This window comes from Hydractinia symbiolongicarpus, chromosome 3 (genome assembly GCF_029227915.1).
Source record: "Hydractinia symbiolongicarpus strain clone_291-10 chromosome 3, HSymV2.1, whole genome shotgun sequence".
Classification (NCBI taxonomy): domain Eukaryota; kingdom Metazoa; phylum Cnidaria; class Hydrozoa; order Anthoathecata; family Hydractiniidae; genus Hydractinia; species Hydractinia symbiolongicarpus.
The window spans coordinates 13,882,516-13,898,464 of record NC_079877.1 but is presented as its reverse complement, the minus strand read 5'-3'; the positions used below and the strand labels follow the sequence as shown (position 1 = coordinate 13,898,464).

At 32.3% G+C, this 15,949-nt stretch overlaps 1 protein-coding gene across 2 annotated transcripts; it reads left to right on the top strand.

Annotated features, from left to right (window-relative positions):
• The first annotated feature begins 648 nt into the window (after positions 1 to 648).
• LOC130635870 (centrosomal protein of 164 kDa-like) lies at positions 649 to 15,239 on the top strand. Of its 2 annotated transcripts, XM_057445385.1 has the most exons (27): positions 649 to 781; positions 2,207 to 2,318; positions 3,204 to 3,399; positions 3,980 to 4,150; positions 4,280 to 4,411; positions 4,566 to 4,637; positions 5,084 to 5,161; positions 5,688 to 5,929; positions 6,050 to 6,106; positions 6,346 to 6,530; positions 6,603 to 6,655; positions 7,290 to 7,583; positions 8,083 to 8,463; positions 9,024 to 9,167; positions 9,442 to 10,128; positions 10,610 to 10,646; positions 10,721 to 10,789; positions 11,117 to 11,195; positions 11,387 to 11,480; positions 11,907 to 11,957; positions 12,645 to 12,707; positions 12,779 to 12,889; positions 13,112 to 13,497; positions 13,671 to 13,765; positions 13,852 to 13,915; positions 14,307 to 14,435; positions 14,727 to 15,239. In XM_057445385.1, exons 1-27 carry the CDS (start codon positions 712 to 714, stop codon positions 14,878 to 14,880), a joined length of 4,206 nt encoding a protein of 1,401 aa, XP_057301368.1. In that variant the 5' UTR covers positions 649 to 711; the 3' UTR covers positions 14,881 to 15,239. The 2 variants fall into 2 exon arrangements, with proteins under 2 accessions (XP_057301368.1, XP_057301369.1); XM_057445386.1 differs by lacking the exon at positions 12,645 to 12,707.
• Positions 15,240 to 15,949: the final 710 nt, after the last annotated feature.

Genomic DNA, 15,949 nt, shown 5'->3' with positions numbered 1-15,949 from the left:
TTGAAATAATAAAGCTCACGTGAAGCCACATTTTCTTGTGTTTACAGCATTCTTTCTTCTCGAAAGCCGCCATTTTGTGATAGATAACTCAGAGAAAAAGAAGAGGAGTAAATTATTGCAACTAAGATTATTTTGAGTTGATTTTCGATTACTTTTTTTAAAGTGGGAGGAAAGATTTAAACTAGTAGACAAGGCCAGAGCATAAGTATTTAGGAATCAGATCTTTAAACTGCAAGTAATACTAAATAGAAAACGAAAAGAACAATGAGGCAGCTTATGAAATATTTGAGGCAACATATTTGAGGAATGCGTCCTAATAATCAGTTTGTGCCTCAAATACAACTCTGTTTTTTTAGAAATAAGGGCAATTAATTTGGGACTTTTTTTGTTGTTATTACCTTTTTGACTTTCACGCAAGCAAAAAGACTTGTTTGGCACATGCAATGAATCACACACCTGGACAGTTGTTGCATGTGAGATCACACAAGTCTTATGGAATTTTTTGAGTTGCTGGATCCCAGTTTTAAGCTGTTTTTGACTGCAGAATAAATATTCAAGATAAACTAGGCCCTGTTTTGTATTTTCGGGTTCAGGAATTTCTGGTGCATTGTCTGTGTAAAACAAATCAAGTAAACTTGCAGCAATGTCAACTACAATGTTTTTGTTTGTTTTAGATTACTATAATGGGAATATTGTGATTATGTAGTCATTATGGTGTCTGTCAACAATCAACTTATTTTAGATGAAGAATATGATGAAAATTATCAACCAACCGAAGAAGGTATTAGCAGTTCAATTCTATCTCATAACCATTACCCAACACATTCATACGCTGATTTATTGTAACACACCACAGCGCATACACATCATCATGGTAATGATTACCATTGTCATTCTCGTGTTAAGGCCTGTTTTCCATACTGGCATATGCAGGACAGGGTATATTAACGACTTTCTTCCAATCTGCTCTAGTTTTGAACTTTAGTTCTAAACATAAATTTCTTTGCATCAACTCTGTCCTTGTCTTTTCAGAACAAAATATGGAAATTTTAAGCATTGTCAGGATGTTTTCTGATTATTACCGAGTTTTTTTTTAGCTTCAACAGGACATTTTCTTGTCAATTTAGAACAAAATACAGTGATTTTTAAGCTTTATAGGAACGTTTTCTCTTTATTTTAGAACGAAATTTGTCAATTTCAAAGATTCTTATGGTTATTTTATATATGGGAATATTAAAGTTTTAAATGACTTATTTTCTTTTTATATTTCATTATTCGCAGGTTATATTATCTTCTTTTGTTAATCTATTATAAATAAATATAACAATGGGTTTGCATGTGCTAATTAAAGTTTGTGTACAAAACAGAAAATTTATAGCTCATTCATATAACAATAGGTTAACAATAACTGCAAAAGTTTGGCCGCTACAGAAAAAGGAAATTTTATTAGTTAAATGCTTCATGTATTGACGCAATTGGCAACTTAACTATGCTCTGAAAGATCATCTTGTTACTTATTTTTTCGTGATATTTTGGTTTTCTGAAGTAAAAAGCTTGTTTGGCATGTGCAATAAATCATACAGGTCTCATAGCATTCTGTGAATATTTGGCAATTATTTTTTTCGATAGCAAAACTAAGGATAACTGTCATCCCAGAAGCAGCAAGGGGCGATTCAGTATGGGCAATTGAATATTACCATAGCCCCTGGTTAACCCAGGCCATGTGAGGGAAATTGGGGAGATGACGCACTGTGTGGGCCGTTGGATGTTGCAGGGAGTTTTCTGGCAGAGCGCTGACCCTGATAGAGTTCCTGTAGCTCAAGAGAGCATTAAATACACCAGGACTCCCAATCAAAGCCATGACCCCTCCTGGAAATAATAGACAGGGTATATCCCTTGATGTTTGTGAGGCTAGCCATGTAAAATATGCACATCTATCCATCCATCCATCCATCTATCACATACCTTTTTGCATAATTTTTTAAAACGTGGCCGCTATTTTCAAAATGTGTGCCTTGATTATCTTTCTCTGCTTGGTAATGCCTACATCAATTAAAAAGGCATCTTGTGTTTTGTCTTTGATATTGCGTTTATGGACAATCAGGACAAGTAAGAAATAAGGGAACAAAAACAAGCATGCATGCTTTGATTTACAGTATGAACAAATAATTGTTCTTTTTCAATTGGAATATGAATGTTAATTTAGAAATCTTTGAATATGCTCAAGTTATTGGAATCAATCCTTATAAGGAACCAGAGCTATTGTACATTGCTCGACAAGGTATTGTTGCACCACTACCACCAGACTGGAAACCCTGGTAAGATTTTTCTTTTAATTCAGATTTTAAATGCTACATTTAACTTTTTACTGAATACATAGTTTTTTTGTGTGGCATACATGTGCATTGTATTTTATATTAAACTAGTTATTAGTAAGTGGATCACCCGTTGTGCAAACTTTCCACAAACTTTGTGCATCTTTGCCTGCCTCTAAAGTAATGACAGCGGTTATTATTATGATGTGCCATAGTAATGACATTTTGAATTACAAACTTATATATGTACAGCCAGTGGGTGTTATCATATCAATAAGGAGTCTTGATTCTACTGTGTAAAGCCACCTCCTAAATGCAGCCAACAAGCAATTTTAAAGTACTAAATAATACTTAAATAATAATAAATAAAACAATAGACAATATTTTTAATGTAAATTTCCAAGAGTACTACCCCAAAAAACACGTCACAAATATGTAAATGTTTTTGAGTTACTAGAAGAGAAAACCATGTTAGAAGATCAAATATGCACAAAAAAAATTATTAATAAATGGTTTCACACTGGAGAAGGCAAACATTTGAATAACTATAACATACCTTAGGTCACTCTAAAGTTTCACGAGTTATAAGATTAGTTATTCAATTGCGAAAAACATTTACAAATAAAAAAACACAAAATGTGCTATATTGTGTCTAGTGTCTTTTTATTAAACTAGTCTTAGGCCATTAAAAAATCCACAGGTTTACCGTTGCATATATTCCAGCCCCCAGTTTTTTCTACATTGGTATTACGTGCATTTTTGTCTGCTTGGTAACAAATTAATGAGATTACTCTGAAAGGGACCAGAAATAAAGCTGTGTTGCAACCATTTTAAACAGAATGCAAGTATTTTTATATATTTAATATTTTCTAATCTTGATATTTACAGTCAGGATCCCAGTGGTGAAATATACTACTTCAACTTCAGTACTGGAGATAGTGTGTGGGATCATCCATGTGATGAGCACTTTCGGGACATGGTGACGCAAGAGCGTGAGATGTTAAAAAATCGTCCAAAAACTTCAGGGAAAAACAAACCAAAGGAAAAGAAAAATAAAGAAAAGAAGAAGGAAAAAACAGCAAAGGTATAGTTTTCATATTTAAAAAATAAATATATAATGGTTAATATTAATCAACGGAATTTTATGTTTATTAAAAACGGTTTTGTTATTAAAACTTCAGGGAGAATTCAGATTTTTTAGAGCTCTGTATTGTTTTAGCTAGCTAACTAGTCCGTATATTTTATGGCATTCTAGAGTTCACACATACTGTCAACTTTATAGGCCAGTCTTTTGACTGTCCCATATATGATCGAATTCCCTTGTTTGCATTTTCAGGTTTAATAGTCTTTTCCTTGAATTAACTAGCATGCATTCAATCAGTTTGAGGCGATGTCTTTATATGATTGTGCTCGTGATTTTTTAGTTTTTGTTTTGTCTGGTGTTTTATAGCTTTGTTTGTAAATATTTCCAATACCCCAGGATGGTCAGGCTCTCGTGTAAGCCTATGATTTTTAATAATCTTTCAATAACAAACAAGCATATATATTTACATAATATTTTCAGATCTAGCTATTTTTTCTATTAATAAATAGATCACTTTTACTCTTAATTTAATTAAGATTGTGAGACAAACATAACATTATGCTACTGATATTATTTTAAGGCATCAACTTTGGGACTTGAGAATAATCTTGGACCATTAAAACCTCTTGGTGGAAAGTTAGGTACTCTATCATCAACAGCACCAAGCTCTCTTGGATCAACTGGTGGTACTCTGAGTCCTCTGATGGTACCTGGTAAAGGAAAAGGAATGGGCACAAGCATAAATGAAAAGGTAAATAGTATATTAAACATACAATTGTAAATATTTTGTCAAAGCTAATTTGCAATGTATAATCAACTTATTGCCACCGTAACTATTTATGGTGCAGACGCGGACCGTTGTTTTTTTTTTATTTCTTAGAAAAAGACAGGTGAGAAGAAGGAGAAAAATAAAACAAAAGATCATGGCTTGGGCAGTGGTGGTTTTGGTATGTCACTTGGCACAACTGGTGAAAGCATTAACTTTCTTGGTGATTTATCAGAAATCAGTCAGGTATAATACATACAGTTTGGAGTCATATCATGTATTATATATTAAGCAAGTTATTAAAAGTTCCACATAAATGTCTGCTGTCTGCTGGAACAAATAAATTTATTTAAATTTATAAATTACAAATTTATTGAGTTTATAGTATCTTTAACTTTAGTACTCTGATGGTAAACCAAAGTTCAATCTTGGTATTGACGGAGTAGATGATGTTGCTAATCTTGGTTATATGGTAAGTTGATTTTTGTGCTTATTTTAATTTCCTGTAACATTTTTGGGTAGAATAGCCAAAATATTGTGTTGCACTACAGAGTTTCTAATGCAAATTTGTTTATGTTGACAAAAAATTGCTGACACAATATGATATTCGCCTGTCTACTGTTAACAGCCTATTAGGAGTTATCTTTTTAATGCAAACCGATTTGAGTAGCATGCAAGCAGGGTAGAGCAATGTTTTCCTCTAGCAGTTATAATGACAGTCAGGGAGGAGAAAGAGCCAGCTGTTAGGATGGAATCCTTGAGGATGTTAAACTTCCTGAGGAATTAAATGAACTATTAAATAATTGAATTTTCATTTAGAATTTTTATTTAGATTTATTAACCTAAAAAGATGATGTACGAAGAAAGATAAACTCCTTGGACATGCTTTCTTGTTTATATTTATAAGTTCTCATTTAGGATTCAGATGATGACAGTGAAAACTTAAATAAATTACCGGATAAATCTGATTCAGTTGAAGATGAGGAAACTGAAGTGGTAGGTTTTAATGTTTTTCTTAAAACGCTAACAAGGTGACAGGAAATACAAAGAACAAATAACCAGGCAAACAGACTTGGTTTTGGCAGGAGCTTGTGGTTTTTTGCTTTCTTACTTAAGGAAAAGCTTACATAATTTAGCCTCTTTGCTGTTGCCATTACCCGTCCTTTTCTGAACAGATTGGGTAACCCAGCTTTGAAAAACCTTCAGTAACTGACATCAATATGCTTTTAAAGTTATCAAATTTATAAGCACGATACAATGACTTAATTTTATTGTGATAAACTCAGATGTAAAAAATCTAAGTTGAACTTGAAAACATTGCATTCAAAAGTTTGTTTTTGAGTTATTAAACAAATTTAGGAAAATTTATTTTAGTCATAGAAAAGTGAGGAAAAATTAAAATTGATTGACCACCCTAATTCTTCATATTAACACTCCTTAGGCAAGGTAATTTTACATACAGTGACAGTATGTGTAAGTAAACTCTAATTTAGTATTAAGTACTCTTTATTAACCTTTTTAGGATTTCGGAATCAATTCTGGTTTAGCAGCCCGTTTAGACATGATGAGTGTTGACAATTTACCTGCATTTGATACATATCGGGATGAAAGTGACGAAAGTGATTTTGACATTAAACAATCGTCAACTGATAACTTTCGTCAATTGAAAGTGGAGAACTCTGACCAAACCATCAAAGCATTCATGGATAATGTTGACGAGGAGAGAAAGAAGCGTTCAGAAATGTTAGCCAGTGCTGCAGAGAAGTATGCAAATTAAAAACTTGCAGTCAATTTTTCTATTTTATTCTATGAACTTTTTTTGTAGTTATAATGTTAAGTAAAATGAAAGAAATTGTGTGGATATTTTTATTTGCTGTCATTTAGACGATTGTTTGCATCACAAGAATCTACAATTGCTTCTTACAACGACACAAAAACAAAGTAGGTATTGAAGGATAAATCCAATCTCGATCTATAATTCGCTTCAAAATTAAAAAATGCAGAAACATAAAGCTCAAATTATTAATTTTATCAGCTTGTTGACAGATAACATCTTTGTCGTTATGACTGTAAAGTAAAGTTTTTTTGTTTTTTTTTTTTTTTTTTGCTGTGCCCATATTCAAAACGTTTTTGTAGGTTAAGTACTGTTCATTCTTAATCTAGTTCATCTTCCAATGTAGGCCTAACAATGATGGAAAGCTAACTTTTGGTAAAGCAGACCCAAAGCAAGACACAATCCTAAAGACAAAATTAAATTTGGAAAACGAAAAAGAAGATAATTTGGAAGAATTCAAAAAAAAGTTAAAAAATGAGGAGGAAGAAGAGAAGAAGAAACTTCGAGCCACTCATGACTTGGCAATGAAGTGTAAGTTATTTTGTGTATGTATATACCTGCTTTTTTAAAGGTTCAAAGTCAAGTAATATTTTTTTCTTTCAGACTTAAAGAATGAAATAGATGAGGAAAAGTTAGAAGAAGAAGCTAAGTTACAAGTAAGTGTTATTAGTGCAATATTGCAATTTATAATTCCTGACTGCGTATTGACATAAATTTTTCAAGGTTTATGTTTTAATACACAACTTTTGATTTTCTGCTACTTTTTTAATGTAGTTAGCAAGTGTTGGTTAGAAACAAGTGCTATACCATGTCATACATGGTCCCCTGTCTTTTATCCATCAGGAAAAGCCCTACTATCCTTTAAGCACCTCTCTTTACTTGACATTGTGCAGAATATGTCAAAAAAGTAACAGCAAAATTACATGGTTGTATCTCAGAACATGTGGTCGTTATAAGAAGCGTCCAAATGTAATTGCTAGAATTGTTTTGCATTCGTACACAAATAAGCATGCTACAAAATTGTATGTGTACACACTCGTGCAACTTTCATTGTTGGGACGAAACCGCAGATAATACACATTCTTTTAACTTACGAAATTAACCGTTAAAAAATGCCAATGCAGTTTATTGGTTTTCTGCCGGGACAGGTTTGGCAACCAAATGTTATGGAACTTTGCTCTCAATCTTTCTACATCGTTGAATCGAGTTAAGGATGATGTACTGTATGATACCAATACAATATAGAAGAGATATTTATGGAGAAATGTTAATATTAATATTCTTTGACAGGAGGATAAAGCTGATTTTATTCGAAAACTGAAAACCAAAATTGAAGATGAAAAACGAAAAGAAAAAGAACAAATGGAGAAGGACAATGAAGTTGAAGTGGACAAACTAAAAAACAAATTCAAATCAGAATTGGAGAAATTAAAAACAGATTTAACAAAAAAGAATAGCCAGGAGAAAAAAGATCTTGAAAATAAGCTTAAAGAGCAGTTTAATAACGAAGAACAGAAACTAAAACAGAATCAAAAGAATGATATGGACAAGTTAAAAGATGAATTGCTCAGTGAAAAGGAAACAGTAAGTTTTGACTAGCCGTGTCTGTTCTGTTTTTTTTAAACACCTGCTTGTTGAAAGCGAAAAAAACATTCTATGTTGGTTTTACATTTAGTTGATGTTTTATGGATTTTTTCCCTTTTCTTGTTGACTCTGTTCTTGTTGACTCTATTTTATTGCAGCAAGGGTTCACAAGTTAGTTTCTAAGGTAGTCAATAGAATGTAAAGCTTTTCTTAAAAGTGTTCCATGGACAAAAGTCCATGTCTGAGTGCAAACATAAACTTTTTATGTTGTTACCTACAAATTTTTATACTGAATTTATTTTTAATAAAATGCGAAGATAATAATAACATGGTAGATTTCTAAAATGAAATTTTTTTTTGAGTGGATAAGACGTTTTGTAACGAAATACAATGATGTTCTAGCTTGAAAATTAGAAAAACGAAATACCGAAATAGTGTCAACCACAATGGAAAGTTGCATTTAATAGAATAGTTTTAACACTTGTTACTTGTTATATAGCAAGCAGAGAAATTGAGACAACAACAGGCATATGAACTACAGCAGCTACGCACTCAGTTACAAGAAGAGCAAGAAAAGAAAGTGAAAGACATACGTCAGGAGATAGAGCTAAATAGTCCTGAAGAAATGCAATTCATGGATTCATTAAATCAAAGTAAATTTAACAAACCAAATCTTGCCGACTTCAAAAGTAAACAAGAGGACTATGATAAAGAATTGGGAAATTTAAGAAAAGAACATGAAGAACATATAAAGAGTTTAAAAACTGCATTTGAAGAAGAAGTAAAAAGACTTAAAGATAACCAAAAAGAAAATGTCGAGAAACTGGAAATTGATATGCAGAATGAATTAAAGAGTCTCAGACAAGAATTAAAAGATAAGGTAGGTGAATGTTATAATCAATTATTTTGTGTTGCACAACACATGGTCGAACATTTACTTGTTTTTATTGCTAACTTTTTCATTTATAAATAATGTAACACGTAAAGATTTTTATGTTGCAATAGGGTTTGTGTTGTATTTAGTCTTTGCAATGGGCGTTTGTACTTTTTTTGGCCTGCAAAACAACATTTTTTTCATCACATGTTTCAGTGAGATATTTCATAGAGAAATTACTTTAGTTACGATGGTGGGTTCAATACAGAAATCCTAATTGAAGACCCTCAAAAATACAATATTACTCAGTAAAGTACCCTGAATGACCCTGAATTTTAACATCGTAGACCGGATCTTGTTTTATTTTCATTCCTTACATATTTTCTAAGGTTGAACAAGATTTTAAACAATTTGTTTAGTAGTTTTTTTATTATAAATTAAAGAATTCTTTCTTGAGCATGACACTCAAAATGACGCTTTGTGTTGACTTAGGTTTCCATCATTTGTATTCTTATTTAGTTACTGATTTATTGGCCGAGTTTTTTAACTGTTTTTTTTTTTTTCAGAATGAAAAAGAAAACGTTCAGTTCCAAAAGTCACATTTGCAGGAAAAAGAAACCCTGATAATTAAACATCAAAGCGAAGTGAAACTGTTGCAAGAAAATAATGAAAAAGAAGTTGATGCTTTAAAGAAAAAATTCGAAGAAGAGGTAGCCTGCATCTTTGTTTGTTTAATTTGCAAAATTGCAACAAAATCCTGTAAGGTATAATTAATCAATAAAAAACGTTGTAGGTAGGCTACTTTTGTTCTTTAAATAGTAATAAATAATTCTTAATGATTCTTTAAACCGTTTAAAAGGAAATTTTGTTCTTAAGATGTGTTTCTCAAGATTATAAATGTTCATGCTGCATTGTTTTAATACTGACTGCTGATTAAATTGCTTTGTCATATGTTTTTCCTTATGGTCTAGTGTTTTTTTGTAGCAAGAAAGATATCACACAGAAATGCAAGAATTGGAAGAACAAAAGAAAAAGTTAGATGGAAAGAAAGAAGAATTAGGAATTCTTGAGTTAGAACTTCAAAAACAGGAGAAAACACAACAGAACATTAAAAATGGAGATGAGGAGACAGAGAAAGCAGATTTATTAAATGACAAATCTCAACTTCAGATCGAAATTGAAAATTCTAAAAAAGTTATAGAAGAGTTAGAGGACACGATAAGTATGTTGCAAACCAGTAAATCTGTGATAAAAAATGACATTGAAGAACTAACGCATCAGAAAAAGAAACTCAACGATGAGATCTCCATCTCAGAGACTAAATTTAAGTCAGATAAGACTGAGCAAAGTAAACAGATTGAACAGTTAAAAGAAGAGATCGCCAATTTAGAACAGAAAATAAAATTAAACACAGCCGAACTAAAAGATTATAAAAGTCAAAAACAAACATCGCCAAGAGAGGCTGAAAACCAAAATACGGTCAATCATAATGAACCATCTTCTACTGTACACCATCTAGTAGACAATATGGAACCTTTAGTTAATGGAGACATCCAAGAAAGGGATGATAATGAGATAAAAGTTGAGAAGCAGAATTTATATGAAAATAAACACGGAAGATCTTCGTTGAGTTTGCAAGATTTAGAAGACAGTGATATAGAAAAAGATCAGGTAAACAGAAATGTTTTTATTATGTCTCATGTAAAGAGTGGCTGCTGGAACTTGAAAACCTTTAAACCACGCTAGGTGACTTTGAAAACCTTAAATATCCAGCATTCTTTAGAGAAAAACTTTCTCAAGATCTAATGCCATTTTAAGTATTTTGTGTGCTTCGGAACTTTAAAATATCACAAAAGTTGTACAGATAAAATCATAAAAAAAGACTCCAATAATGGCGAAAAACAGTAGACACTTAAAGGCTTTTCTTTGTTCTGTCACAAAATTACTAGAACAAAAATTTGGGAACCAAAATCAAAAATATTTCTTCCATTTTGTTAAAACAATTACGTTTGTGTGTACAGGATACAGAGCAGGTCACATTATGTAGCTCTTCATTTTTGTTTCTGCACATTGCATCACAAACTAAGTAGGTACTGACGTTACATATTCTTTAGGTTCTTCATATAGCGTAAAGCTGATTTTATATTTTCAGAGTTTAGAACACATATCAAAAAGACACAATACGATAGGTGAGTTACAACTTCTTATGTTAGTTAAATGATAATACGGCATGCTTTTTAAATGACCGGATTTCATCTATTAGGTATAAGATCGCCAGCAAAGAGGAGTCGAAATCAAAAAAAGTTGGCTTGGAAGGACATCGAGAGTGAATGTAATACATTTCTTCTTTTGAATCCGCCATAACAGATTTAGCGTTGCCACCTATTCAATCAGTTTTTTCAATACCCGTAAATTTGGTGTTCGGATGATACCAGCCAGAGTTAACAGATACATGTCAAGTCGTATCTTTAGATTTTCTCCTTTTTAAAAATCTGGATAATTTCGAAAATTATTGCTAATTTTAGGAAAACTGAAAGATATGTCTCAAATGCATCTTTTAACTCTAAATGGAATAACCTGTTAAATTTACGTGCTTCTCGGGCAAAAAAGTAGCATTTAAATCAATTTTTCACCAATCTTTCCTTTTTATTATTTCTAGCTGATTCGTTTTCAGAATCATTAAACTATGGAATAAATGACTTTGAGAAATATCGACACAAGCACATATCAAGACCAACGTATTGATTTTTTACTTGTTATTTTTAAAAAACATTGGTTTGAACGATGTTTTTACAATATCTGGTATTATTTTACACTGACCACTTGTGGCTACCTAACTTAAAATAACAAAAAAGTCAGCGTATATTTTGCTGAAGTCTGAAATACTAAAAAATATAAACGATGACAACAAATAGCTTTGCTTTTTTAGTGAGGTTGATTTGCAATTAAACGAGGAAGAAGACGCAATCGAGAGAGCAAGGCAATTTCTTCGTAAAAATAAAGAAAATATAAGAAAAAGACAGGTAAATAATTGTTTTTTTTCTTAATTGCAACTTGTAGCAACAGTTAAAAAGTTTTATACCAACTGGTAGTCTCATGGTAGAACTTCCAGTGCAACAAGTGTCATAAAAAAGTGTAAATTGATTCTTTCGTCTTAGCGTTCAGTACGAGAATAGGATTGATATCTTAAGAGGCTGTCTAGTTAGGTGATTGTCGTACTTACACGGTTTACGTAATTTAAATTGGATTTTCTAATGCACTAGAACCCTCTTTAGAGGATCCTTTTTTCATAAAGGGTTGGGTTCATAATCGTAATATAAAACAGAATAATTTCATGTATAACTGAATATGTACTTGTATTTCGTATTTAATTCACATATTTCGTAGTTTAAAAAAGTAAACGACGACCTTTTCGTATTGTTGCTTTCTTTAACAGACTCTTTTTTTAGTCGGCACTTGCTAAAGCAGAAGAAGAATGGAGACTTGATTCTCTGCATTCGGTATGTAACTCTTTGCTGATTTTTATTTTTAACTGCTTCTTAAGTCAACACAAAAATGGGTATGGTCACATTTACACTATTTTTAAAAAATCTACTTCCAAACAAATGTACGATACTTTCAAACAAATGTACGATACTTTCAAACAAATGTACGTTACTTTCAAACAAATGTACGATACTTTCAAACAAATGTACCATACTTTCAAACAAATGTACGATACTTTCAAACAAATGTACGTTACTTTCAAACAAATGTACGATACTTTCAAACAAATGTACGTTACTTTCAAACAAATGTACGATACTTTCAAACAAATGTACGTTACTTTCAAACAAATGTACCATACTTTCAAACAAATGTACGTTACTTTCAAACAAATGTACCATACTTTCGAACAAATGTACCATACTTTCAAACAAATGTACCATGCTTTCAAACAAATGTACGATACTTTCAAACAAATGTACCATACTTTCAAACAAATGTACGATACTTTCAAACAAATGTACGTTACTTTCAAACAAATGTACGATACTTTCAAACAAATGTACGGTACTTTCAAACAAATCTACGATACTTTTAAAAAGACGTACGCTACTTTCAAACAACGTTATTCCTATTTTAAACCGTTGCTTTTTAAGCCAAAAACTTTTGTTCGGTGAAAAAAAATCATGTTGGTTTTGTAGCAAATGTATGTCAGTCATGAAGCAAACAAATTTATGAAAAGTATTCGTACGAAACTCGACGAGGTAAGCGATATACCTACGAAGAAAGTTGATACTTTTCAATTGTATCAGAACGCTTTATTATTTTGGTGTAGGAAGCGGCTGATATAAACGATGCAATGTACACTATAGCTGAGGGTCAGGATTTTGTGCAACGGAAAGAACGCAACTTACGCTTATTAGAGAACGCCTTGAACGCAAGAACTGTAAGTATTGAGTTGCAGTAGACCATCTAAAGACTTGTACTGGAGTAAAGCTAAATCTACGAAGATTTGTACTGAAGTAATGCAAAGTCAGAGCAAATTATAGATAGCTTAAAAAGAACTTGTTTTCAATTGCTATTTTCGATCATTTTTTTTAAAAAAAATAAAAAACTGTTGTTTCATTTATTTTTTATTCTTAACACGTGTATTTATTTTGACGCTTAGGCCTCGAGTCCTGATGAATCGGAACGCTTTTCGGATGTCGTTGAAGACGCTGAAATCAGATACAAGTTACGTCGTTTGCGAGAACAGAAGCGGCAATATGATGACGACATAGAGTATGGACCATGGATCGATAAGGCTACTAAAGGAAGTCAGGAACGTCGTAACCGAGCGTTACGAGAATATCGGCAGACATATGATCCTGATGTTGAAGCTGATAATTTATACCCGCGACACGTGCTTGGTTCAGTGAATAAAAGAGATTCCGTGAAAGCAGGGGGAGGAGGGCTTATGGGTAGTAGAAGAAGTGATGGTGACCAGTTCCACAAAATCAAGTATTTGCGTGATGTTGGGCATGGTAGACATTTTGGTGATGACGAAAAACCGAGGTTCGTTCTGTAATTATTTGTGTTTTTTCACATGCAACTGGGAAGAAACTAGTTGCATAGTTGGAGCATACCTCTTTTCTGAAAGCTGCATACAAATATTTTTTTAAAAAATACTACAACTACAAAAGGAAAGTTCAATTTTATGTATTTGGGTACGTCTTTATTTTCTATAGGTGTAATTATGAAGACTTGGAGATCCCGATAAGACGTCGTCAAACTCCAACTGTGGAAGAACGACTGGAAAAGAAATGGATGGAATATTTCGGAGGTTGGTATTATCTTCTGATAGGTCTTTTTTGTTTATTTTTGAAAACATTAAAGCAGGGAATAATAATAAACCTTTTTGAATTTTAGATCGCCTGATGCCATCGTATTCGCAGATTAAAGCTACCCCATCATGGGGCCATTCGTCAGCTTTGTAAGTGTTTTGTAATTGATTTTTAATGGGTTTTTCCATGATTTTATAACCAGCTTAAAAGCCAATGATCGACATCAGTAAACGCACTGTAAGAACTATCATTATTAGTCCGGTTTTTGTTGCAATGGAGCATCATCTTTACCTTTTGCAATAGCATGTCTTCATTTTTAAGATTTTACGCGCCCATGAGCCTCGATTTGCTTTAATTCAGTGTCGTTTACGCCTTCAGCTTCTTACTGGGCGTAGATACTAATATAAGACCACGAAGCAAAGTACACAGTTACCACTAAACGACCACCACACCCTTTAAAATGAACGTTACTGAAACAGCGTATGTAAATAAACACGAAATGTTACTTAATATAAACCTGCAATGTAATTACATATTTAGAGACGATCTTCGCAAATCAACGAATGGACTACATAATGTTCCTGCAACTACTGAGAAACGTCTGCAAAGCCACGCCGAATGGTTGAAAAATGTGAGAAGGGATAGAGATGTAGACTCAATAAACGACATGTATCTTTTCTTCGAATGTTGTCACGTCTTATTTAAGCGATAGAGTGAATCTCAAAGTTTATTCGTTGCCAAGTTGCACTATTTTGTTAGTTTCTCAAATCTGACGGTTAAACCTTTTTGCTAATTTTAAGTAATAGCTATTTTTTTTTTTAAAAATATCAGCGAACTGTCAGTGTTATTATTGCCAGGCAAAAAGAGTATTAAATTAAATCAAGCAGTAAACCTTTTACCTTGTGGTGTTTAATAACTTTTTAGCCGTATTATTTTGCATGTCCTTAATGTTAACAAAAGATATCCATCGCCATGGCAACCAACACCTGTCGTAAACGGTTCCCAGATGGTCGGTAATGCATTTACAAAAGAATCAAAAGTTTTTCCAAGTTCTCCGTATGGTGCACGATTTTCATTGGCTGATAACATGCATGTTATGTTTCAGCCACCTTAAAACACATTCTTCACACCTTAAACGTTTTTCGGTTCAAACTTACATGACCAATGTTGAATGTGTTCTGTATGTGTTGTTTGCTTGGAAAAAATTCTGTGTATAATTGAGCTAGTGCAATTACGTAACGCGTCCTTCAGTGAGAGATTTCCTCAATTTTTATGAAAATATTGTTTTGTTGATCAAAACGAGAATTGTATCTTGATGAACAAAGTAGTCATCCCACTGAACAGAATTTTAGTTAAAAACCTATTTCTTGAGATGTAAAAGCATAAAGTTTTTTTATCTTGTACATATTTAATATATATTTATTTTGATGTAATTTTGAAAGAATTAATTTTAAATATGCTTTTATAAAATGATTGGTGCGTTTTTTTCTCCATTTTGCCTCCAAGGACAACAAAACATCTGAGAAAAAAAGAAAAACTGGAACTTATTTTCTTAACTTAAAAAATCTTGCTATAGTAAAAATCTGTGGTAAAAATCCTAAATGAGTAGAAAATTAAAAAGAATGACAGTTGCTAAGAGAGTGGTGTGCCGCCATTTTTTTCACTTCAATTTTTTCTGACATTGTATATCTGAAAAAGAGGCTGCTTCATCAGACTTTGACTCTGGAGAAAACATTCTTCTGTATAAGATTGAGGAAAAAAGATCTTTGAGAAAGAGAAAAAAAATCTTTTTGAGCCAAATTTGTTTTTAGTGGAATATTTATGAAAATTTGTTGGCCAAACTGACCTAAATAAAGTTTTGTGGAATTACTGCGAAAACTGAAAAACCTGTGCCTGACCCAGTAGTGTCTTATAAACGTAAAAAATACTACTGCGGCGAAATTCACGTTTTAATTTTTTTCGTCTTTGGTGTTTAGCGGAGTTTTATCGGCAAGTCTTTTGTGTATAATTTCGACTGAATTGAAAAAACGTCATCTTTTTTGTTATTCAGTCATAGTTGCGAAGATGCAACAATTTTTTTTCTGAACTATTGTTCTAGTGATGTGTTTGCAAAACTCTCGAACTTCTTAATCATTTGCAAAAGGACGAGTGTGGCTTCTGTTACTGTCCTGAGGTATCCATGG